Below are 25,856 nucleotides of genomic sequence, written 5' to 3'. Positions count from 1 at the left end.
TTTCACCAAAATATATATATATATATATATATATTTTAAAATATGTATGAGAGTCGGGATCTCATCTTCTGAGTCTTAGATCCCAAAAAGTTAAGATCAATCCTGAACATACATAATTGGATTTTGTTTCCCATTACAGTACGTGTGAAACTTAATTGAATACAGTTTTAATTAAAAGAAGTGCCAACAGAGGCAACAAACCACAACATGCAATTCTAGTTGCATTACTCCAGTTGGCAGCTCGTCTGGTGTTGGCGGCTTGTAACGAGTACCTATTGCATCCCAAAAATGTATGAGTTCCAATATCTTAACATCATGTTTTGTAATTAATTAGGTTATAGATTTTACCCACACCATGAACACTTTTAAAAATACACTCAAACTAACGTTCAAATTAACATAAGAAAATCGCTTGGGATTTTATTTACAGAAGCAGGGAAAAAAAGAAAGTGAAAGGAAAACTATACATGAAAAAGCAAACCAGAAAAATGAACTAGTTCCACACAAACTCATTAAAACCATCAATCAATTTACATTAAAAATGAATAAGATCCAATATCTTGACATCATTTTTCAAAATTAATTAGGTTGTGGACCATGAACACTTACAAAAAAACACTCAGGACGACATTCAAAATAACATAAGAAAATAGCTTGGGATTTTATGTATAGAAGCATGAAAAATAAAAATGAAAGAAAAACTAAAACACATGAAAGACAAACTCACTAAAATCATCAATCAGTAAAGTAACATGCAGATACATTGGAGGAGCACACACTCAAAACATTAGACAACACTTTGATTTTGCTCAACTAAATGAAGATTGAGATTCAACTTTATTAAGAAAAAAAAAATTACAGAAAAGAAAGGCATGGTATTACAAATCTGGTGAGGAAATCCTTACATAAACACTTGTTACACTTCTAATTTATACAAAGTAAAGGATGAATCTACTTTTGACAGAAAATATACAAATGGATTTACAGATCATGCTTCAAAAACCCTAATTTCAAAAATATACAGATGGATTGTTTTTTTAAGTTTTTTCAATTTACATTTTTCGGCCCAATTTACAAACTCTGAGACAGTTGTTTATAAACCTAAAAAATTACCAAACAAGTTTTTATGGTAGTTTTTAAAATTTTTATAAATTTAAACAAAAAAAACAACTGAGTAAAATGGTTACCAAACAGAAAGTTTTGTTTTTTGTTTTTTTTATTGACTCAAATTATTGAATTTACAGTAGTGGCCTAAGAAAAACTGCATTTTAGTTGGGATACTGATATTCAATTCAAAGCTCAGCAAATCAAACATTTCCAACCAAGATCTTCCAAGTCCTGTGTGATTGTCAGATTTATTTAGGGACATTGAGTATCATGAGATTTTGACCAGAATGAAAGAGGATGTAATACCATTTAAAAAATGGATGAAATTATAATAGGTATAACGTTAATTGTATCATGCTTGGTTAACATAGAATTTCCCTTCCCCTTAAACATTGAATCAACAAGGAAAATAATCTCAGGCCTTAATAATCCATACAATAGTACAACAATTCAATACTCATAAAATACACCAGGATATGAAGTTCACCTTTCATGTAGCTATATTCAAGTGTTAAACTCTCTCTACTATGTATATATATATATATATATATTTTATTCTCATTTTATTTTTCATAAATATGTTATTTGGATAACTTTTTCCTCATTAAAATACTATATAAATAATATAGCATCAGGATCCCATTTGGATTCTTGACTAAGTCTTCTCTTGTGAAATATACTAGAAGGGAAAGAATCAGGATTACATCTGGGGTCTCGTCTGAACAACGTATATTTTCCTGTCCTTGACAACACCTTCGATGTCTTGAGGAGATCCATACAGCTCCTCAATGGCATTTCCAGCACGAGCAATGCTGGAGAGGATTGATTGACGAAAGTTCGCATCAATAATCAATGGGTCCGATGAATAATCAAGCACAATTTTTTCTTCCTCATCCATTGGTACACTGCACACAAAAATAAATAAATCAATAAAATCGGTGAGAATATATTACACGTTTGACAGATAATATAGCTACGATGTGTGGAGGAAGAGTAGAAGGGTCGGTCTACACTACTGCTCACATAATTTTACCTGTCGTAAAGTCCTGCGCCAGCATAACCTTCTAGATCTTCCCCGTTGGAATCAGATCGGAAGATGATAGATCGTCTTATAAATAGGCCAATAGGTTTGCTCGGGTAACCTAATACCTGAAAATGTTCATATTTGCCAACAAAGATCCATTTAGATTCATTGAACAAAAACACATTGTTTTTATATTAAAAAAAAATGGTTTATAAAATCTAAAAAAATAAATTCATATTCTTCGATAAGTTGAATTTGAGAATTATGAGAAAAATTATCCATTCTGACATCCATCACCATTCAAGTACATACATGATCTTCTCTAATTAGAGATTAGAAGAAGCTGGGTTACTCACCTGAGGAGAGTTTAGATTATTCTTCTTGCATACAAAACTCAAAGCACGACCTGGATAAGCTCCGACCAATGTTTCCCCAAGACCCTTCACCACCTGTTCCAGATTGAAGCCATATATCAATATTATATTCTCTGCCGGTCACTTAAATTAATATTCAATAAATGAATACAGAGAGATCCCCACTAGTTGAAATTAGGGTTACTTGGCTTTATGGACCAAAATATGATCCATCAAGGTTTGAGATTATCTTACAACCGGCCTTGAGCCTGAAGGCAGCTATGAACAAGTTTGTGGAACCAACAATGATGGAAAATTTGGTAGAGGAAAAACTCTAATCACACACATTACCTCAGCATATATCTCCGAGTAGTCTCCTGAAGATGGATTAGTAGTGTGGATGACAAATGCATAATCAGCATTTATTATTTCCTGAACCACGACAGCCATGCAAAGATAGTCGTGATCTAGTTTCACTTTTCTTGTGCTGAAGTATGCTCTCTCATTCCACTTTGAAGCCCAAACCTATAAAATAACAAATAAATGATACGACTAGGCAAATTATGGCTCTTTAGTGAGAGTAATCAATGAGCATAGAGATTTGGATAGAGACCAAGGCTGTGTTTGGTGGAGGTTTGAAATCTCAATTCCACCCCTTGGTTTGAGTGTAGTGTTTGGTTAGAGTTTTCAAAAATTGATTCCACACCCACTTTTGAAAACACATCTATCTGGTCATCCTCCCGAACATCTCCCAGACTTCCGGCCGGTTGACTGGAACAGTGTTCATGTTTTTTTTTTTTTTTTGGTACCTGTTATTTTTATATTTTAAATAAAAAATATTTTTCGGAATTTTTTAAAAAAAAATTATGAGCTTTGAATAGAATTTTGGGTTGTGAGTTTGGTTATGAGTTGTAAATTTTTGAATCAAATATTATATATCACATCAAAAATTTCAGACTCAATTCAAAACTCTTTTCAAAACTCATAACCAAACAAATTTTTCACCCTCAAATCATAATTCCAAAACTCACAAACTCAAAATACACCTCTATTCTCAAATCATAATTCTAAAACTTTACCAAACGGTACCTAAGTTGCTACAAAACACAAGCCTCATTCCCCACGTAGACAAAAATGAGTTTCAGGGAAGACAAGATTGAAGTACATTAAATCCAAAATTTCATGCATCTGTTAATAAACATAAACCAGATATTGAGATCTCCAAGGACCAGCTAACTATGGCCAATGCTTTAGTATGCAAAGGCCAAATCCACTTTCTCTCAACATCTCTTACAAGTAAGGAGGAGCCGGTTTTTTTTTTCCCCCCCAGTGCTTCCAGTATAGAGTATTTGGGAAATGTCCTCAATTGTTGAGGAAAACAAGTTACTTCATGTGCATTAACAAAGATTTGTAAAGCATGGAACTATAGGTCATATACTATTTTTCTTTGCACGTTAACCAATCTTACTTTTTTTATAGCTGTCCATGCTTGTTCCCATCTCTGCTGACCTTCATCACCAGGCCAAGGCATGCCAGAACTTTTCATCTTGTCTTTCAGCTCTTGCACCTGAAATAACACTTGACATAAGGTCTCAGTGTACCTTGAACATTATTCTACCATAAAGAGTTACATTACCTCTTTAATAGAAAAAAGTTTAATAGGGACACAGAAGAAACAAAGTATAAACTTGAAAGAAAAAAAAAAGTGATTCAGGCATGAAATCCTGATGAATTTCATCATCTCACAGAAACCCATTAAGAACAGCTGTATTTTAACACCCTGTCATGCATATTTCTTAAATGTAGAACAGAGCAGAGCCCTAAGAAGATTGAATTACATGCTTCTTTGCCAATTCAACAAGGAAACACAGGCATCTCTAATGTTGCAAATTTATGAGAATTATATGTCAAAAAAAAAAAAAAAAGGTCCTTAACAACATTTCTAGAAAGAACATACCAACTGGGATGGTGCAGAAAGCTCTAAAACTGTCTTGCGCAACTCCTTGAGGGCACTGACATCTCCTTCTCCTAACTTTTTCTTCAGTAGTTGTAACTTCTCTGCAACTTTCTGCCAATTAAATACAAGTAGCAATATGCCATCAGAATTAAGAAAGAGAATTAAGGTAAAAGAAACCACACTAACACCTAATTGAAACAAGAGAAGATTTCCATACTAACAACTTAACAAAATAACTCGAGCTGCAGCATGGACCTTGCAAGGTTATCCAAAGATTATGCACAGAAAAGTTCAGTTAATGAATACTTGACCCTATCCTTCTAAAGGTTTCAGGGATGGTAAGCATCTATCATGAACAAAACCTTCTAAGCAACTGAAGTCACCTAGAATTTAAACATTGACATCACAGTTTATAGTAATGAATGGCATATTTGCATTGTTAGAGTTCAGTGCATCAATAATATGGGGCAACATTATACAAATGAATTCTGCCCATTCAGACGTACCCTAATTAAACCTCAGTTTAGACGATGCCAACATCTGTTTAGTAATGCTGGTGCATCTAAACATGATCCTTTCTTTAATTTTTCTTCCTTAAATTTTGATAAGTACAGAGTTCACAAAGGAGTGGATCAGGAAGCTTCTCTCTTGTTTCTCAGATTACAACCTGAAAGCCCTCCATAAGAAAAATCCCTTGGATTCGATGGTCACTACTTAGCAACAGACTGATTCTTTCTTTCACATTTGTTTGGAATCCAGGATCAAAACAAACGCAAATTCACCCAGTTGGTGTGTCTACTATTAAGAAACAATTGGGAAAAAAAAAAAAATCCTATGCCAAATGGAAACATTAGAAGTTACTGAATGAAGAGTGCAATAACAAACTACAATAGAGACGGGAAAGATTTTGAGATGAGGAAACCTGATTTAAACCGTCTGAAAGAACTTTCTCAAAAACTCCAAATGGTAGGGCAACCGAGGTAGGAATCCCAACCCAAGAAGGCACTTTTCCTTTTAGATATCCAATATTACGTGCTTTAGCTCCAACCTATGAAAATCAATGTTCTGTAACTTACACAAATGGTTCAGAAAAAAGAGAAAACTCAAATATAAATGAAATTTGACAATGCAATCCTAACCACTTCACTAGTGAACTCCTCAGATGATATGGCATATCTGCCACCAAACTGCTTTCTGACCAATTTTATAGAGGGCAAAGGGCCTTCTTCGTTCAAGTTTGTTGAACTTGCACTTGTTAAGCCACCCTCCACCTTGCTGGGGTTAAGCACAAGAAAGAAAGAGAATTAATATTGGCTTCTTGTGTATTTTGGATTTTTAGTGGAGCAATGAATATTTTGATTTGTAGATTATATGAAAATGTATTCATACCTAAAGAAAAGTAAATAAAAAAAAATGGACTACAATTTCATCAGGCACATTATAAGCAGTAAATTTCCAGTAACAATTAAATGGATGAAATTACCTATAAACTATATCTACAGATGTAGGTTTTATTTGCAACAACTTCCCTTCATTTGCTTGGAGATCAGCCAAAATATTGGGATCAAAACACGTAGCAAAGCACACCTGCCAAAGATCAAAATATCATCACATTTGTCACACATCAGTGTCACTCATTTCAACAGTCGTCCATTGAGAAAACAAGAAAAAAAAAAATTACAGAATGATAGTGAATTTTACCTTGCTATTTCTTGCTCGCACAGAAACATGAGATAGGACATCTGGCATGTCAGGTGTCAGCACAGCAACTGCACCATCAGGAATATCTTCCTCTCCTTTCACAGATTTTGCCACCAAAATTGTTGGCCTTCCATAAGATTTATTCTGAACAGTAAGCAACTCATCCACAACAACAACATACCCAATAGCTTCAACAGGGCTGATAACCTGCCAACTGTATCAGACGAGACTAAGTTGGTTGATATTACTGTACATACCTAAAAAGAGTCTCACAATATTAGACTATAATATGCTTGAGCTTAATAACATAAAACTAAATTACAAAGATAATTTTTTTAGGGACTTGATTTAATAAGAACCCATTCTGAGGATATGTATTTGAATTTTGAATAAACATTCACTAGCTCATTGAATTGAGCTTAAGAGAATTATGACAATTAGAACAACCTTCCCAAATTAGCAGTTTCACGAAGAATAGGATCGAGTCGATTAATGAGTGAGGATAGCGAAGCAGCTGATCCAGCACGAATAATTTCTTCCGTGAATATATTCACCTGCATTAAGTGATTGTACAGGTTGTTTCAAGGTATTATATACAACACAACACAAAGTTAATATTTAGATTGTCACACAATCAACATACAGCCCACTGATCCACTCCGAGCCGTGATCCGAGATATTCAGCAGACGGTTGCAACAGATGCTGGTACCACTCCGCCTTGCTTGTAAGTGCAAGCCGGGTTCGGTCAAGGACTGATTTTGCATACAAAGCCCAGTGACTATCTCCATTCTTTATCATGCTCAGAGCTTGATTCCATCCCTTCATAAGCAGCAATAGAAATATTAGACAATTGCACTGTTCCATAATCTAGCATGAAACAATGAAACACAGAAATTATGTCCCTTTTTTTCTTTTCTTTTTTTGCTTTTAATATATAGAAAATTATATCACTAGATACTAATGACAATGATTAAAACTTTCTGATTGAGCCTGCATAGCTACATAAAAATTAAAAAAAATTGAGAGGACAACATTTGAAGCCATAACTTGGTCACTTAAACAGTCTAAAGTCGGACCATGTTGGCTCACAAAAGCAAGAGCAATTGAATACAAAATAAAATGAAAAGAAAATACAATCGTGATGGAGATAACATTGTGACAAACTCAAAACAAGTGATTCAAAATGAAAATAAAAATTATACTTCTACCCATAGTATGCAACTAAGGTAAATACTGGAACTGGACATTAATATATCTATATAATTATCTATCTTATCGGGTTTGGAGATTGAAAGTTGCAGCATGCTTCTTTCATTTTGATGAATCATAGAATATGTTTAAGTAATTTTAAGGGTAATGGAAATCTGCAGCAATGGAATCAACTGGTAATTTGGCACAAATATAAATTCTGCACCAAGTAGAACATCACATTGGAACATTTTGTCCAACATGTTTTCAAGCAATAGATGGGTCTGCATTCTGTACACCAATAATGAAGATGATGACGTGTTGCTATTACTGTCCCTTGTTTCATGTTTGTATTGTGGTTTAATAAGGTTATTTAGAATCAGGGTGCCAACTAAAGAATGGGCAAGCAATAAATATCTTCAGTTGCAGGTTACCTTTAAGCAATAGATGAGATCTTCATTATCATCCGAAGAAAGTGCAAGGTTTTCAAGAAGAAGAGTGATGAAGAACATAACTTTCTGCAAATACATGAATACGGCTATCAACAATATGTTTCAAGCAATGAAACTAAATCCCACAAAGGTTAAGATAAGTAACAGATAGCCAAGAGAAAGGCCGAAAATGTAAAATGCTAATGAAGTTATACAGATATAGTCTATAGACATGCTGAGAAGAGGATATACCTCTGGTTTAGCATTATTTAACTCCTCATACCCCCTTTCAACGGCTGTCCTGACAGTAGAATCAAGGGCAATGTCCAAAAATAAAAGATCCTTAAGACGATCATTTGATTTTAAAAGCAAAGGCCTAAGCTCTTCACGGGCCTCTAACAATCCCTGAATAAAAGAATTTTTTTTATAGAAAATAGATCTTAATGGAAAAGTTAATGTAAGAGCAACCAGAAAAGAACTGGTCTACAAAAATAAATAAACATATACCTCGAGAAGGGCTTCCACATTTTTATCTTCCACGTGTTCTCGAACAAATTGAAGCAATTCCTGTTTAAAGGACTCATCAAATTCACGTTGGCCCAGATTTTGCAATTTTGACACAGGTGACATCATGAAGATTTCTTGAAAAGAGTAGCATAGAAAGTAGTACCGGAAATCCAGATGGCAACCCTGATATAGGATTTATCTGCACCCCAACCATGAAACCTTGTCCCTGAAGAAAATTGAAGTTCTCATCAATTGGTTAAGGAAAGACATCATATCGAGCAACACCATCCAGTTACTGACAATACCTCAGACCTGTAGCCCATGCAATTAGAAATAGCTGACTCCAAATCTGCACCAGAATGAACTGCCTGCATTGTAAATTAAGATCGGACTATGGTCATCAACATGTCATTTATGGAAACATAAATTAATGGGTCAAGCAATAGAAGTAGATTCTCCTAACATAAAAAGCAACTGTATGATCAGACTAGAAAAAAGTTTATTTCTTTGTCTCAAGGAACATTGCTTACTGAACAATTCCATTTTCATTATGATTTAGGGAACATATATTTATTGTGACAATTCTCTCATGCATCACTTGTAAAGTAACATCAATAGCTGCTGGACGTAAATTATTACTGAGAAGTAAATGCAAATACCCATGCACTTATTTATTTTTTAAATAATGCATAAATCCATGCATAGTTCAGATAGCTTTGTGTACAATTCAAAATCTCCGTTATGATTTCACACAGAAGAAGAGTCACATGTTTCAAAATCTCCATCATGATTCTTTGTTTTGTCAGTCATTATGATTTCACTTATTACTAGAGTGTAGTTTTCAAGCCTCATGGATATATGTGCAAACTAGATAACAACTTAAGGCTTGAAGCATTAAACAGAGAAGTTTAAAGAGCTGACCTTCAATGTTCTCATGTAACTTCCTAGATCACGCAAAAGACCATCCTTCTGATCTCTCCTGAAATTTGGTTCAGAATGGATAGCACGATCATAACTTAGAAGGCGTTCTTTTGTTATTCCATTCTCATTCAGGGTTTTCCAATAAACACTGATGTCAAAATCGCTTTTGATATAATCAATGAGTGCCTGTAAGAAAACTCAATGTGAGACAAATTTCAGTAATATAAACCAAAGAAGACATCCACCCAGATTTGCATTCCCATACCTGACAGATCACTACATCATCAGGGCTAGTATTATTATGCAGCTTTTGATGCCATTCCTCCATCATTCCACCTTTGCACTCATTTTTTCTCTGCAATCAATAGATAATTTCCCAGATAACTGCAACATTTACTCACCCTCAAAGGGAAAAAAAATAATGGAACTAATATAAATATGAGTAAACGTTAACCATAGATATAAAATAACCTTTATGAACCCCCTTATCTTCTCTCTCTTTTCTGTTCTTATCTTTTCTTTCTCTCTTCTAAGTCATACACCTAATTTATAACTTAATTACATATTAACCTAATTAAACCAAAAGTTAACCCAAATATTCCCTATATTTTAATCCTATTTCTTACTTTAAATATATATATATATACATACACATACATGATTTGATACCGTTGCTGGAATGATGATAACAAGAGAAGGGAAAGATGGTTCTGTTTCCTACTCACATTGAGCGGCAGGGCAGGTGGGTGGGGGTGGCTAAGGAGCAAAAAAAGTTTAGTTGGGTGACAACACAATTCAAAGAATGATTAGCTGCTTTCTTATTCAAAGCCAAACAACTTACGGGATTCAAATAACTGACTCAATTTTGGTGACCATACACAAGAACTTTGATTCAAACGGTGTTTCATCAATTATTGCCCTAAGCCCAAAACACATACAGCCACACACACACAAGCACGCAACTCAAGGCACGCACAAAATGAGAAGGTTAGGATTTTTAGATTGGTTAGGAGTAAGAAGATGAAGACAAGGGCATAATTGCCTTTTTCGCATTAGAATTTGAATTTGACGTAAATTATTATTATTATTAGGGGGATTTGGTGATAGACCCCTCGGTGTCTAACTTGTCCTTCAAAATGACAAGAATTATATGGATCATTACAAAACCCCCTAATATTTTCAACTTGTTTCTTTTACTATAATACCCACACATATATACATATATGTGTGTGTGTGTGTGTGTATTAGATTGCAATCACTCTCTCTCATCTCAATCTCTCTTTTCTTTGTCTTGTTTTTATCACAGTTGCTCTCCACCGGCGCCACCACCACTCACCATGAAACTCTTTCTTTAACGTCTTCATCACCACCATCACTCGTCACATGCACAACCTCAGATTTGAGATCATTCACAGTCGTCATCATCGGAAAATGACGGTTCCCGAAGGTTCGCAAACCTGAGATCTGAGATCCGTCACTCTCTCTCTCTGGTTCTGATGGTTCATGCTCTCTCTCTATGTGTGTGTCACTCACCATTTCAATCTCTCTCTCTCTCTCTCTCACTCCTTCTTCTTCTTCTTCTTCTTCTGATCCTCTATTTTCGAACTCTGTCTCCATGTTTCTCTTTCTTCTCATGATGCTCTGTTCTTCGAACAATAAAATTTTACTCTGGTTCATGATATAGCGCTCTCCTATAAAGACATCCTCGCAGCTTGTTTTAGAGTAAAATTTTACTTTGAATCATAGTAAACTTTACTCTGATTCAGAGTAAAAGGTTACTCTGTAATCAAAATATATATATTACTCTGAATCAACGTAAAATTTACTATGATTCAAAAAATTTACTATCATTAAGCATATCAGCATATTGTTAACCAGAGTAAAATTTTAATATTACAAAAAATAGAATACATACTAAACGAGCGAACCAGAGTCAAATTTTACTTTTAAATCTGTACGGGGAGCAAATATTCCGGCGTGCCCGTATTCCTTTCTTCCCGGCTCCGTCGAAGTCCGATCACCTGCGAGCAAGTAATGGTGAGCTACCCGGCGGTGTGTGGCCGGAAAAACCCTCCGACGGTCAAGTTAGCACACACCTTAGAGGGAATAGAGAGAAGGGAGAGAGTGTTTTGGTGTAAGGATTTCTTACAGATATGTTCGTGTGTCACGTATGGGGGGCGCAGACATGCTTATATACCTTCTGAGCCCCATATCCACTCCCTGTCATCTCCTGACACGTGGCTCTGCTATCCCATCTGTCAGCATAAACCATGCCATTCATCACCTGCTCTCAACTGCCTGTCAGCACAGCTGGAGCTCGGCAGCCGAGCTGCCCTACCTCGGTCGTACCATGCTTCATACCTTAAGCGCCTAACCGGATAAACAAATGAAGGACCGGGCTAGGCGGCATCTCGGCAAAGCTTAGCCCGGGCTCCTCCTTTGGTCGGCCTTCTCGCCGGTCAATCAACTACCTCGGCTGACCGCGCCTTTCCGGGCGCCGGTCTCTCGGTCTGTCTGGTTTCGACAATCCTCGGACCGAGCATCCTGGTCTGACCGGTCACTTCCTGGCCGAGCAGCTTCTGCACGGTCCGGGGCAGCACACAGTCCAAACTCTGCCCGGCCCAAGTTCTGGTAGCCCATCTCCGGGTGAACAGTCGATCATCTCGGCCCAATGCTCTGCTGGGCCCTCAACTTGCTCGGTCTATACCTCGGCCCAACACCGGATCATAAATCACCCTCTCAATATCTATGAACAAACAAACAAAAAACTCTTGCTTTTTCATTGCAATATCTCGATTTCTCATTTTTCTATCAAATCTAATTTTTTTTTTTATCTCAGATCTAAAGTTGATCTCAAATATGAGTTCGTAGGTATCAAATCTGAAATGGTAGTGGTTTGACTATAAAAATGGTGGTTGCCGGCCCACGGTGAGGGTGAGCAACCCCGGTAAACGATGAAGATGGTGGAGATGATGAACAACCATCGAGTTGGTGAAGAGAGAGAGACAGAGAGAGTGTGTGTTGTAAAAGAAAGAGAAAAAAGAGATGGTATAATGGTCAAATAAAATATTCAAATAACAAATTTTGTCCTTCATACAGGACTATAATTATGAGGGGGCTTTGAAAGTACTACATTTTTTTGTTGTCCATTTAACAAGAAAAGGAAGCTAGGAGGGGATTTATGGCCAAATTTCCCTTCTTCTTCTTCTTCTTCTTCTTCTTCTTCTTATTATTATTATTATTATTATTATTAACCACTCAAAATAGGCCAGTGTGCTGCACCTTTGTCAGTTTGAACGAATTCTTAATGGTAGGGAGATAAAATGCAAAAGGGCCAATACCATGTGAGGCCATTTTGGCTATTTTAAATGCCATGGAGGTGTAGTGCAAAAGAGCCAAACCATAAAGAAGTAAAATAGATTTTTCACTACATACATATATATATATATATATATATTATGCTTGACAATACAAAAGTGAGGTCACATATTTACCTGAATAACCAGGATTTCATCTCGGATTCGCTGCCCCACATCCCCCTCACCTCCACGGCCAACAGTAGACAGAATCATTCTCAAAAGTTCCCGATACTGTGCATGAGTTTTATAAACATCCTGGAGCAAGTCTGTAAGCCTATCCTGAGCTCTACTTATTTCACTGCACAGATAGAGACATAAAAGGCACATCCACATTTAGAGAATAAGCATACATAGTTTACAATATGGACATGCATGCAGAAGCTTCTAACTTGTTCAAAACAGATAAGAATAAAGTTGACCACATAATATTTTACAGAGTCAGATTTCCAAGAAAAGTCTATTTCTGGAAAATCTAGAATCAGTCAGCAGTTCATTTGGTGAACTTTTAATAAAGTGAAAGTGATATCTGAAAGATGTAGGTGTCTAAAAGAAAGATTGAAGTTTAAAAAAATACATGAAGCAATAACGTGTAAGAGTTATACCGTGGCTTTACGTTGTAGTTTTTATTCCATATGAGCTGCCTTGTAGCCATAAACCTCAACCACACAAGAATTCCTGCAAAGCCCAGTTCACCAGCATATTTGGCTTCATCTACCAAGTCCGCTGCGATATTAAATCTGAGAAGAAGAATATCACTTACAACTTCAATAACAATGAACCAAATCAGCACCCCAAACATGATTTAGCAAATAAAACCAATAATATTAGTTGAAGTTCCATGCATGACAGATTGTATATATACCAACAGTAACAGCCATTTCATCATAAGCCACAATCAAGATGAGCCAAAAACATAAATTACCTTAAAGATGCCACAAGAAATTGTGTAGAATCAAACCAGGTGTGAAGCAATTTAACTATCCTAGTGCTTATTGCTCCTATAGTGAGCATTTATTACACAGGCAGGGTTGAGCCACATTAAAACCATAAAAGCATAATTTTTTGTGAGGATGAAATGGTCTGAAACCAAAGAGGACGAAAATAAAGTTAAGCTATCATATTTCTGCCCTCAAAAAAAAAACATCATATTTCTAAATGAATGGCTCACAACACAGAGACATAGGATATGCATGTGAACAAAAAAGATGTAAAAAAGCACAACATAAAAGATTAAAATCTATTAAGTCCAGTCCAAGCCCCCCATTCTTGAAGCCTACACTACCGCACTTGAAATTAACTACCACATATGGTTTATTATGCAAGATACTGAAGACAATCTAAATTTTACAACATCCATGAAATAGCAAAAGATGAAACTAAAAATACTCATAGACTACCTAGGCTTACTCAACTAATGGATTTCTAGAAGTAATGCTCGCAACACACAGACGCAACATATGCACATTGACAGAACAGATGTGAAAAAGCAAATATTAAAGGTTAAGTTCTATTATTAAAGCCAAAACACTCCTTTCCTCAAATCATAATACTACACTGAAATTAACCATACATACAATTTACCTAAGATACCAGAAGGTAAGGCATTAAAAAAAAAAACAAAAGACTATCAAAGTATCCAGAGATTACTGACCGATGCATAAAGGACTTTTGTGCCTCGCTTTCCATTTTGGCTATTATATCCAACAAAGTCTTTGCAGTACCTTGGCCATCACCAGCATCCTTTCCAGGAAAACAATGCCTAATCAATATATCTGAAAAATGTTGTGGGAAGACAAAAAAGAAAAAGAAAGCTATAACTGAAAGCAACCTTTTGCGCCTGCTTGTATCCAGTATCAAATTTAACATAGAAGTCTGAACCATCATTCTTTATCCACTTCCCACCAGACACAAGGACAAATGGCATACCCACATAACTGTCATCTTTCATTTCTATTTCTAAGGATTGAACCTGAAAATTTAATTGAGGATGAGCTTGTTGCCTATAAATCACATTGTCTATTAATTCACAGGCATAGGATCAAATCAAATGCATCTTGGCACACCTTGTCAATTGGATTATCAGAGCTGCTTATAAATTTTGTTTGAATGGCTTTGTCTAGGGAAGTTGAACCAGGGGGCAATAAACTTGGAGGTGGTGCCTGCAAAACGAAATGGCATTAAGTAGAATGTTAAAACCTATCACCTACTTCACCCACTTAAACCTACTCCACTAAACCTAACCCACTACACCACTACCACCTCACCTACTCCACTAAACCTAACCCACTACACCACTACCACCTCCACTTGACCTACTCCTCACCTACTACACTCACCCTCTCCTATATAATGAGCCACTCACCATTTGTAATATCAAAAAACATACATCAATCAATAATATCAATCAATACATAATTCATTCTCTCTGTACCTCTCTCTATCAATTTATTTTACATGGTATCAGAGCGAAGTTAAGAACTTAGTATTTTTCGCTTCACCGGCGGGCGGCAACCTCGCCTTGGCCGCCCGCCGGACCTCAACCTAGTCCGCTAAAATTCTCTACACATACCTTCACTCTTCTTCACCACCTCGCCGAAGCAAACCCAAAATCCCTCTGGGACATTTCGTCGAACACCATGTCTGCAACAATGATGGATCAAAACACACATTCCGCAGCATATTATTACACCATGGCAACTGCTCTATCAAGATTCTTCTCTCTCTGGCGGTGTAACGTGTACACTAGAAACAGGAATCTATGCCTCGGTGGCTGGAACCTGGTCAGGCATCTCACCCCTTAATTCAATCTCGCTAAAAAGATCCTCCTGAATGGGTACATCTTTTAGCTGCTGGGATGATATAACATTTGCAATGGCTCTTCTAGCTGCCGATGCCTGATCATCATCAACCACCTTGTCGTCTTCTACAACAGATTCTTTGGGTACCACAGATAAGTCATCTCCTTCTCGTGGGGGAGGAACAAAGAAGGGTATCTTACCCCTCTGCCAATCATGGAGGACCATCTTTGCTGCAGTCATCAAGTCAGGTTCACCACCCCTTAACAGTTTGCCTGATAATTTACATAGCTGAACAAGAAAGTCATTGTCATCCTCCCACTCCTTTATCTTATATGCCCTTTCCAGGTGCTCCCTTTTCACACGTTTATCACTGCTCACCCCATGTGATCCACTCTACCACAAACAAATAAAATAAATAAATCAATCAGCAAATGCATTGCACCTCCTCGGGCCACCCAATTCCCTATTCTTATTATATATATACTTTTCCCTTTTCACATATTTTCCACCCATTTTACTTTTCTTCTTTTACTTCTTTATTTTTTCTTTTCTATATCTGCTCACTCTCTCTCCTCACTTTGCATCCACCGCCCAAACTTTTTTTATTATACAGCTTAATTGGTGCACTCCTTGTTCCCCACTTTCTTTCTTTTATATATATATTATATTAAAAAAAAAAAAAAAAAAAAATACCATATTGATTTCCAATATATTTTTCTTATTTCTTTCTTTATTTTTCTTTCACATTATTTTTAATCTTTTTCCAATTCCATTCATACCATATCGTTTTGCACAACAAACCATATTTTATTCATCTCAGGGATCAACCCCGATCACAATTTTACACCAAAAAAAAAAAAAAAAAAAAACACCACCAAAAGCTTTGTTTTCTTTTCTGCAGCCGGCCACCCACCGACCTCACTTCTTCGCCTATTCCGCCGGTCTCTTCTTCTTGCCTCCGTCCTGGGCGGCCCTTGCCGGTGTTACCTCCGTGTTTCCCACTCCACTGGGCACGATCACTACTCCCTGCTCCTCCACTGCAGCATATGGCGGCCCTCCAAATCGGAACATCACGGTGGCCTTCCGCTTCAGCTCCTTGTTTTCTGTCTTTAGCACACTTATCTCTGCTCGCGCATCCTTATACATGCGTTGGAGCAGAGCCAGCTGGGAGTTTAACTGTTGCACCTCATTTGTCCTGCTCTGCAGCCGGTGCGACAAGTTTGTGACCGCAGTCATGGTTTCCACACATGACTTCAGAGTATACTGATTGGCCTCAATATCAGTTTGCACCGCCATTTTTTGCTCCACCGACCGCATCGGAAAGTTCAACGGAGCAAAACCAGAGGTGTTTGGTTGAGGTTCACTGGCCACCGCACCAGTTATTTCTCTTGTGGACTCGTTCAGTTCTGGAAAGAGCGTGAGCAGACCACGGGACGAGGAGGCCATGTTCTGGGTAGCTGGACGGGAAGAAGAGGCCATGTTGCTGAGTGTTTCAGAGATGGGTTGGTTACAGAGTATTACAGAGTTTCTCTCTCAGCAAAGGAAGAGTTTTTTCAGAGGATTTTCAGAAGTTTTTTGTCTGCCTCAGCCTCAGCATCAACCTTGGTTAAATAGCCGAGGCAGCCACGCGTATCGCGGGCCACTTGACGCCAGACGACAAACGGGCGCACCAGCCAAGGCACTCACGTGCCTCGCCATCATGTCCGGCACACCTTTTTATGACTTGGGCTCGCCTTTTTGATGGCACGCCTTTTTATGGATTGGGCACTCCTTTTGATGGCACGCTTTTTGATAGATTGGGCACACCTTTTGAGGGTGCAACTTTTTAGGGGTCCGACAAGACTCTGTAAACTGTCCCGACATAGATTCCGGTTAGTTTCTACAGGGGTCCGACAAGACTCTGTAAACTGTCCCGACATAGATTCCGGTTAGTTTCTACAGGGGTCCGACAAGACTCTGTAAACTGTCCCGACATAGATTCCGGTTAGTTTCTACAAGGGTCCGACAAGACTCTGTAAACTGTCCCGACATTGATTCCGGTTAGTTTCTACAAGGGTCCAGCAAGACTCCGTAAACTGTCACAACAACTGTCACAACATTGTCTGCTACAACGGTCCGACATGACCCCATAAACTGTCTTCTACATCGGTCTGACACCGCCATCCAGTGTCCTCTACACCGTTATGACACCACCATACAGTGTCCTCTACAACGTTATGACACCCCCATACAGTGTCCTCTACAACGTTATGACACCACCATCCCGTGTCTTCACCAATGGTCTGACACGACCATACAGTGTCACCTATCCTCTTTTATTTTTATGTATTTTCTTGTTTTGTAACTCTCTCCAAACTCAAGTTGGTTAGTTCCTATCCCCCCTGAGTTTGCGGGGGGCTGTTAAAACCTATCACCTACTTCACCCACTTAAACCTACTCCACTAAACCTAACCCACTACACCACTACCACCTCACCTACTCCACTAAACCTAACCCACTACACCACTACCACCTCCACTTCACCTACTCCTCACCTACTACACTCACCCTCTCTTATATAATGAGTCACTCACCATTTGTAATATCAAAAAACATACATCAATCAATAATACCAATCAATACATAATTCATTCTCTCTGTATCTCTCTCTATCAATTTATTTTGCATAGAAATTATTATTTCCACTCAAATCAACTGTAGGAAAACAATGTCCATGGTAAATAAATTCCATTTATCTTACCAGCCATTCTCCAGGTTTTTTCGATAAAGCCCAGTGAAGGGTAACTGGTTCCGTGAGATCTGTAGCCAAATGAACCTTTGTCTTACCAGCAGGCTTCATTACAAGTACCTTGAAAATGAACAAAAAGTTGGAAGTATTAAAATTACACCTGCAACTAAATTTACCAAGGAGAACAACAAAAGCACACCATAATCTCACCAGAAGTTCCTTATCAGCAAGCCTGAATATTTTCTTGTTCATAATAGGAACACCACCTTGTTCTTCCATTTTCATAGCAAAGCGCTCGATTGTGGACAAGGCTCGTGGTTTGACTGAGATCTTTTCCTCCACAGATCCAGCCGAGTACTTGTTTAGAAGATGCATTAAATCTCTCTTCTTGCGCTGAATCCTTTGAACCGTAAAATACTTCTTTGTTTCTAGTTTCTTAGAAACCTTAGTTTGTATCTCTCCTTTTGTAATCTTATTCCCTATTTCATCGAGAGAAGTACCCTTATCTAGTTCCATTTGCAACTCTTTTCTTGCTTCTTCAAATTCTTTCTGTTAGTATGACATCACTCAATCAAAATTCAACAAAACAAATGACTTGGGGACTCCTTATTAATTGTAGAAAATAATAAATGATACCCAGTTAATGCGCATTTAATACACTAAAACAAAGGCCATTACTTGGAAGTTGGAGCTGGCCTCTAAATATGCATTTCACAAACTATTAAAAATTGGGGAACAAAGAAGATATTAAAAACATTTAGTGTAAGAGAGATTCAATATTTACAAGTTGCTCATCTGCGGAAAAGTTAGGTTTTCCTGCTTTCTCCCATCGTATAAAAGCTTGTAGTTGAACAAGATTATCAGGTACTTGGCCCTTTGTTTCAGAAAGTTGCTTCTTTGTTTCAGAAGGTTGCTGCTCCTTACTTTCACTTGTATCATTTTTGCTTGTTAACCTTGCTCGAAGGTCCTGTACAGAAGTGCCCCTTGCTATTTCCTCCAATAGCTCAAATCGAGCTGCTTCAAATTCCTCCTATGACAAGAAAAAACAGGTATTTTTCAGTGATGAGAAAGAGAGCTCATATTCACATAAACAGTCTACAATACACATACTCTGTCACACTAAGCATTGCAAAATTAGTTATAGAAAAAGTATTATGGGATCATTAAAGAAGGTTCTCATCAAAGGATCTAGCCTGGCTCTAAAATAAAATCCCCCTTCAAACAATGCTGAGATACATTGTAAAATTGCAAAGATAAAACATGACATCATCTCCAACATTTTAGTAGAAGAAGATAAAAGAGAATGTGGAAGGTTCTGTTAAAACAATCAGTGACTACAAACTGTCGTTTCCAATAGGCACAGCGCAATAAAGATCCCAACAATGACACGACTTCTCTCATCAGGATTAGTCTTCAAGATGAGAGGACTCCTAATCTTCTTACAATACCCTATTTGTGAAAGGACCTCGCAAGGAGACCTTTTCATCTATCATAAACTAAATGCCTCTGTATCAGCAGCTTCTCTATCACAATTGCAATCTATAAAACAATCCTAGTTCACTCTGAAGCCCGGACGTGGACACGGACACGAGACACGGGACACGGGATATGACAATTTTCAAAAAAATGGGGACAAGGACAGGGACATGGAGGGGACACATCAATTTTTTTTTTTTTTATAAATATTTTTATTTTAATATACGTTAATTATTTTATTTATTTATTTATTTCCTTTTTTAAATAATGTGTTTTTTATTATTTTTTATTTTATTTTATTTTACATACATGTGTTTTTTTTATTAATATGTATAAGTAGTATATATTATGTTATATATACTTATAAAATAATATGATTTTATTACTTCTATCGTATATATACTTATATATATAAGAGATAAGAAAGAAAGCGAAGGGACAGAGATGGCGAGAGAGAGAAATAGAGCGAGAAAGAGAGAGAGAGAGGACAACGCGGGCAAGAGAGAGAGAAGACGACACGAGCGAGACATGGTTCGATGGTTTGATGCAAGACAAGATCGATGGTTCGATGCGAGCAAGACAAGATCGATGGTTTGAGTCAACTGGATGTTCGACGACTAGAGTCGAAGGTTTGTCTTTTCACTCTCTTCCTTCACACTCTCTCTCCTTTGTCTCTCTCTCCTCCCCGTGTCTCATGTCGTGTCCAGATTTGGACACGCGTGTCCCCGGCGTGTCCCATACAAAAATAATAATTAAATTAAAGGGACACGCCATGTGGCATGTCCCGTACGTATCCCCGCATGTCCCCGTGTCCGACACCGGCACAGCGTTGATTTTGCCGTGTCCATGCTTCATAGCTAGTTCACATGTACTACTCTTTCTTGTTTATAGAAAAAAGAATTACAGGAACTGATCTAAAAAGAGCAGTATTTTTCTTTCCTGAAAATATCTTTGAATATTCAAAAAAGAAAAAAAAAAGTACCATTAATTTGTCATTATTATTAACATTGCACAAAACCTCACGCCTTCATTATCTTCCTCTCCACATTAAAAATAGAAAAACAGTTGAATGACAATCCAATTATCATGGATCGAAATCATCATCTCCACTCTTATCACAATAACTATATTTATTTATTAAAGTTCTATGATACACAAGTTAATTGTCTCTTTTAATGTCTTCAAAGCTTGTGTATGCCACAGCAAATGCTTTCGAAAAGGGTGCCACTATTTGTTCAAAGTTCAAACATCCATTTTGCTATTATATTACTGCATGAAAAAGCTAGAAATCAAATTTATTGACAACGAGGCTAAGGACACCAATTATTTGCATAGAAAACCTTCAAGCACAAATGATCCACTAAAGTTTCTTAGTTACATGTTTTGAAATTGATGAGTTAATTGAGTTACACTAAACATACCAAAATAGGTTCAATAAATTAGAATAAAGAATGTTGAAAATCTTGTCACACAAGATTCTACTGCCTTTGCATCATTACTGCTACTGGGCATTTCAAAATTTCCAAATAACCCAAATTTTCCATTTGCCTCATAGTCATACATATGGCAGCTATTTTCAATGTCTTCCGTATATAATATGCAATAATATTTTAATCTTAAAATCACAGGAACAAAAAGTGTCCTTGGCATTTGGCACTACCATAATAAGACTTTGCAATATGGTCACCCCTTTTAGAAGGAAGAAAAAAAAAATTGAATACAATATTCATGCTAACAATACCTATAGTTAATTCATTCATAAAAAAGCATTAGTTACTTGCCTTTTCCTGTTCAGGAGTGTATGTCTGTTTACCCTTCCTCTCCCACCTTAAGTATGCTTGAATTTGTACAAGATCTTCAGGAACAGATATCTTTGGAATCAACTTGTCTTTCACTGGCAACTTAACATGAAAGTTCTCACCATTGTTTTTAAACCTACCAATATAAGAATTAAGTAGAAAGAAAAAAGACGAGGGAGATTTTTTGGTACAGATTACACTGAAGCTAGTAAGGCAACAAAATATTGACTAATAGAGATTTACCATTTATTCTGTTCTTCATCAACTATAAGAAACTCTATAGCTTGTATTATAGGATCATCAATCTCTATTTTCAGGATGGAATTGGAACCAGACTACAAGGAAAGCAACGAATAAAAAAAAAAATTTGAGTTGTCGACTTAAATTAGTCAAAAAGAGGTTACCCATGTTTAGTATTATGGACAGTACTCCATGAATTGATTTTCTACCACTATTTGTAACTTACTCTCACAAAAGGAGTTCTAAGAGCTTTATTCTTATATACTCTAGTTCCTGCAGGATGGCGTGTGGGAAGTACCCACTTCCTGAAAAGTTGACAAAAGGAAAAGAAATCATTTCAAATGGCATAGGTGAAAACTTAAATTAATGCAAATCACTATATTTACAAGTGAACTTACTCTTTTCTATTTTGTATGCCACCCCAGTGTAGAAGTAAGGTACCACTACTATTTGTAACCAGCATATCTATTTGCAATGTGGAACCTTGAACAGGAGCACTAACATCCACCTGTGTAACAGGATAGGAAAAGATCATTTTGAATATATTTCATATCTGAAAGGTTTAGGTACCCAAATTCATCGAAACTCAACAAATTTCTGGGTCAGCTACAAATGCAACAAGCATAAAGTGTGAGTACCTGCAATTCAGCATTCCCATCAAGCTTGAACTTTCCCGCAAGTTGCTGCAAGCAGAAAATAGTCAAAATAAACACACATCCAAACCAGTAACTAAAAGATGCACAAAAAAATTGCAGGTTTTCAAATCATCAACTCATTTCACAAAATTGAGCTCAATATTGTGCTAGATATATAAAGCATTACATTTCAAAAAGGCAAGCACCATGCTTAAAAATTATGGTGAAGATAATTTAAAAGATTGAAAGTAGGCAAAACCTTTGTCTTTGTGAAGAATATGGTACACAAAACTTAATCAGTCTAAAAGAGGAAGGATATAGTTTTTCGAACAGTTTATAGTTGAGATCTCTTCCAACTTTGAAAGATAGAAAAACCAAAATATTGAAGTGTTGATATACTCAAATCAGGAGCTAAAAGGTTTTAGTAAAACCTATTAATAAATACACATCGAACCCACCACATTTGTGTCTAATGGTATGAAAATCTTATAAGAAATGAGATTTTGAGTAGTATTTTCCATCTTATCTAGAGTGTTATTTTTAAATCTTTTGGTTTAAGAGGCACAAAAGATGATTCAAAACCAAATTTTTGGAAAGTTTGGTTCTTTCTCAATATCCAGAAGATTAAATACCAAACAAAGAAGTCTCATGTTTGATTATTCGGATTGGATATAAAAGAGTGAGGATGATATGTAATACCTAGGGATATAAGATGAGATATAATATGCTTAGAACAAGAGATGGATTTTATATAACGTGGAGTCACATTTACTATGGTTAGTTAGGATGATAGGATATAACATGGGATAAAAGGAGAATAATTACTTTTTACCGCTAGATGGAAGATCATCTCACATTCGGTGGAGGATTTGTAATAACCATAGGGGGTATTATGTATCACACTCTTCTGAAGGATATAAATATATTGTGCAACCAAACATGGGACTAGGGGACAACTAAAAACACATGGGGCCCACCATATATAAAATCCAATCAACTCGTTTATCCCCTAAACAATGCCTTAGTTCAGAAATTTGCCAAAGTACGCTTTCATGGACATTACTACATACTTAAGAAAAAGAAATTCAGAGAAAGATTTGGGAAGTTTAAGTTATTATATACTTATGCCAAATATTATACAAGAGATTTCCCAATGAAGAAAATGAATACAACCAATAGAAATAAGGATTTATCAATATATAAGACTCAGCTTCAAGATATGTTAAAAATGTCCGTGTCATGATCTCAAAATATCGTTTATTCTGGTGTTTATGAATGGTGGTATACAATTGGTTTACGCACTTATGAACATCTTCATACAACATCTCTTTTTCTATTATTTCTTTCTGCCATATCTTTAATAGCTCATGTTGCATGTCCATGTATGTGCTACTTAGGTTTTCAGCCAATACAACTTAGTTTGGCCCCATTATCCTCCCAATGATATTTTTGTAGATGGCTTGAGAATAAATTTGAACAATAACTTTCCTAAAATGTGGGCTGGCATTGGTTAACGAAAGTTTACTCACGAACTCCTTCACCTTCCCTCCCGCCCAAGGTGCTCCATGTGGCACACAAATCAAAAGAAGCTAAGAAAAATAAAATACACATTTATTCCATTCAGGTACAAATAGTAGTATGCCAAACGAACAAAAGACATTCTATCACTATCATCAATTCTTGATTTATCTTTGGTCCTCCTTGTCCAATCACTATAAAGCCTACAATCCAAATTATAAATAGCACAACCTGGAACTTCACATGTTACAATTCTCACATTACAATAACAATTGTTGATGGTGGGCAAAGAAAAATAGTGTTAATTACTAGGCAAGCTACGAAATGCATAATCTAATGCGATAAATCAACATGTCCACACCAAAATACTTAGAAATAAGTTGCGTAAACACATATCATTCAATTGAACAAATTAATGACCGTAAATTATACGAAAACAAATAACAAATTGATAGCATACCGTGGACGCAGTACCGGTGGTTAATACAGCCCGAGGAAAAAGAGAATTCGGTGGAGGCGTTCCCATCAGCAACTTCTGTTTTCGCACATCCAGACTCCTTCCTCGGAATTCGGTACTTAAAGGCAACTTTCGTACTTGTGAAGTTGCTTGAGCATGAAATAAAGTGTTGCCGGAAAGGCAAGAAGAATTGATCTTACTTTGATGCTCCAGAACCGTCGGGCCAAGCAAACTCTGGTGAACCAAGTTATGCCCTATTGAATTGCTCATATTCGTCAATCACTCGAAAATTCGAATCTGAATCAACATCAAGAATTAGAATCATCAGTATATATATACACTCTACATATACGTAATTATGCGTGTATGTAAATCGGTGAACTTATTCGAAGTCATTTTGAAGCGGTTTTAAAGATCGCAGAGAGAAATTCTGGACTGTGAAGTGAAAATGTTGTGGAATTGATCGAATTGGAGTGGTTGAATGGATGAAGAGGTACCTATGATTCAAGCTGTAGATAGGTATAGAGAGAGAAACAATGGAGAATTGGAGAGAGAGAGAGAGAGAGAGAGAGAGAGAGAGAGTCTGTGTGAATTGGTGTCTCTGAATTTTATTTTATTTTTTTGATAATCGGAGAAGAGAATGAAGAAGAAGGGAGTTGAGTGGGGTGGGGAGAAGAGAAAGAGACAGGTCCTTTATCGGACACGTGGCACGGTGCCATAGGGCCTAATGAATCGTTCACGTGTGGGAGATGAAGGGAAAGCATGGGGTGTGCGTGAATATTGGGAGCTTCCACACACAGCATGTATAAAATTTGGTTTTTTATGTTAAAATTTATAAAAAGGTAAAATAGATTAAAATAATTAATAAAATCAATTATCATATTAAATTTATAATTATTATATATTTTTATTTATAAAAATTATATTTAATTATAAAAAAATTTAATCATCTTTCTAAATATAAAAATTTTAATTTATTAAAATAGTCAAAACCTAATAACCTACTAAAATAGTCAACTTTCCAAACAAGGCATTATCTTAGGCTCCATTTAGGCTAAAATAATCATATAAGGTAAAATTAACTATTTTGGCTAAATATAATAAAATATCATATTTAATCAATAATTATTTTATTTTTCTCTCACAAAATTTAAAAAAATCAAAAAACTTATCTCAAATGAGTACTTTTTAGTCCCAAGTTAAAATAGTCAAAAAATTAAAAAATCAACCCATATTCTAAACGAACTCTTAGTGGTGTTGTGGAAAGTGATTTTTTTTAGCTTTTTTTTTATTTTTTTATTTTTTCAAAAAAAATTAGGTTCTAGATTCAGCTCGATAAGGGGAATCAGCAAATTATAATTTTTTTAAAAAAAAAATTCAAAAAGAATTTTAAAAAGACAAAAATAAACCAAAATAAGCAACCTTTTTTGACTTATTTTCGTCTTAAATGATTTTTTTTGAAATTTTTCAAAAAAAAAATATAATTTTTAAATTCTTTTCGACAAAACGGCCAGGAAAAGTAAAAAATTGACATAATTTTAAAAACAAAATTACTAAAGACAACAAAAATTGAAAAAAAAGCGACTTTATTTTTTTGGGGGGCCAAAATGGACATTAGACCTTGTTTGAGAACTTGCTTCTTTAGCCTTCGTTTGG

At 36.2% G+C, this 25,856-nt stretch overlaps 1 protein-coding gene across 1 annotated transcript; it reads right to left on the bottom strand.

Moving 5' to 3' along the window:
* On the bottom strand, positions 1–25,002 carry LOC114286487 (alpha-glucan water dikinase, chloroplastic). Its single transcript, XM_028229657.2, has 35 exons — positions 24,698–25,002; positions 24,204–24,497; positions 22,229–22,273; positions 21,989–22,098; positions 21,817–21,895; positions 21,594–21,685; positions 21,333–21,486; positions 18,860–19,105; positions 18,286–18,624; positions 18,088–18,195; positions 14,613–14,708; positions 14,378–14,518; positions 14,201–14,289; positions 13,152–13,286; positions 12,685–12,847; positions 9,456–9,545; positions 9,191–9,376; positions 8,575–8,637; positions 8,433–8,495; positions 8,270–8,329; positions 8,015–8,167; positions 7,766–7,849; positions 6,786–6,962; positions 6,590–6,696; positions 6,143–6,356; positions 5,925–6,028; positions 5,581–5,716; positions 5,364–5,489; positions 4,442–4,552; positions 3,953–4,051; positions 2,836–3,009; positions 2,488–2,580; positions 2,141–2,256; positions 1,812–2,012; positions 1–272 (listed from the first exon to the last, which is right to left on the bottom strand). The coding sequence occupies exons 2-35, from the start codon at positions 24,468–24,470 to the stop codon at positions 152–154; spliced, it is 4,542 nt and encodes a 1,513-aa protein (XP_028085458.2). The 5' UTR covers positions 24,471–24,497; positions 24,698–25,002; the 3' UTR covers positions 1–151.
* Between the last annotated feature and the right edge of the window lie 854 nt (positions 25,003–25,856).

The sequence above is a fragment of the Camellia sinensis genome, chromosome 10 (genome assembly GCF_055761805.1).
Source record: "Camellia sinensis isolate YWXY chromosome 10, ASM5576180v1, whole genome shotgun sequence".
In the NCBI taxonomy this organism is placed as follows: Eukaryota; Viridiplantae; Streptophyta; class Magnoliopsida; order Ericales; family Theaceae; genus Camellia; species Camellia sinensis.
The sequence above is the reverse complement of the archived record's forward strand: the minus strand, read 5'-3'. Positions and strand labels throughout refer to the sequence as shown.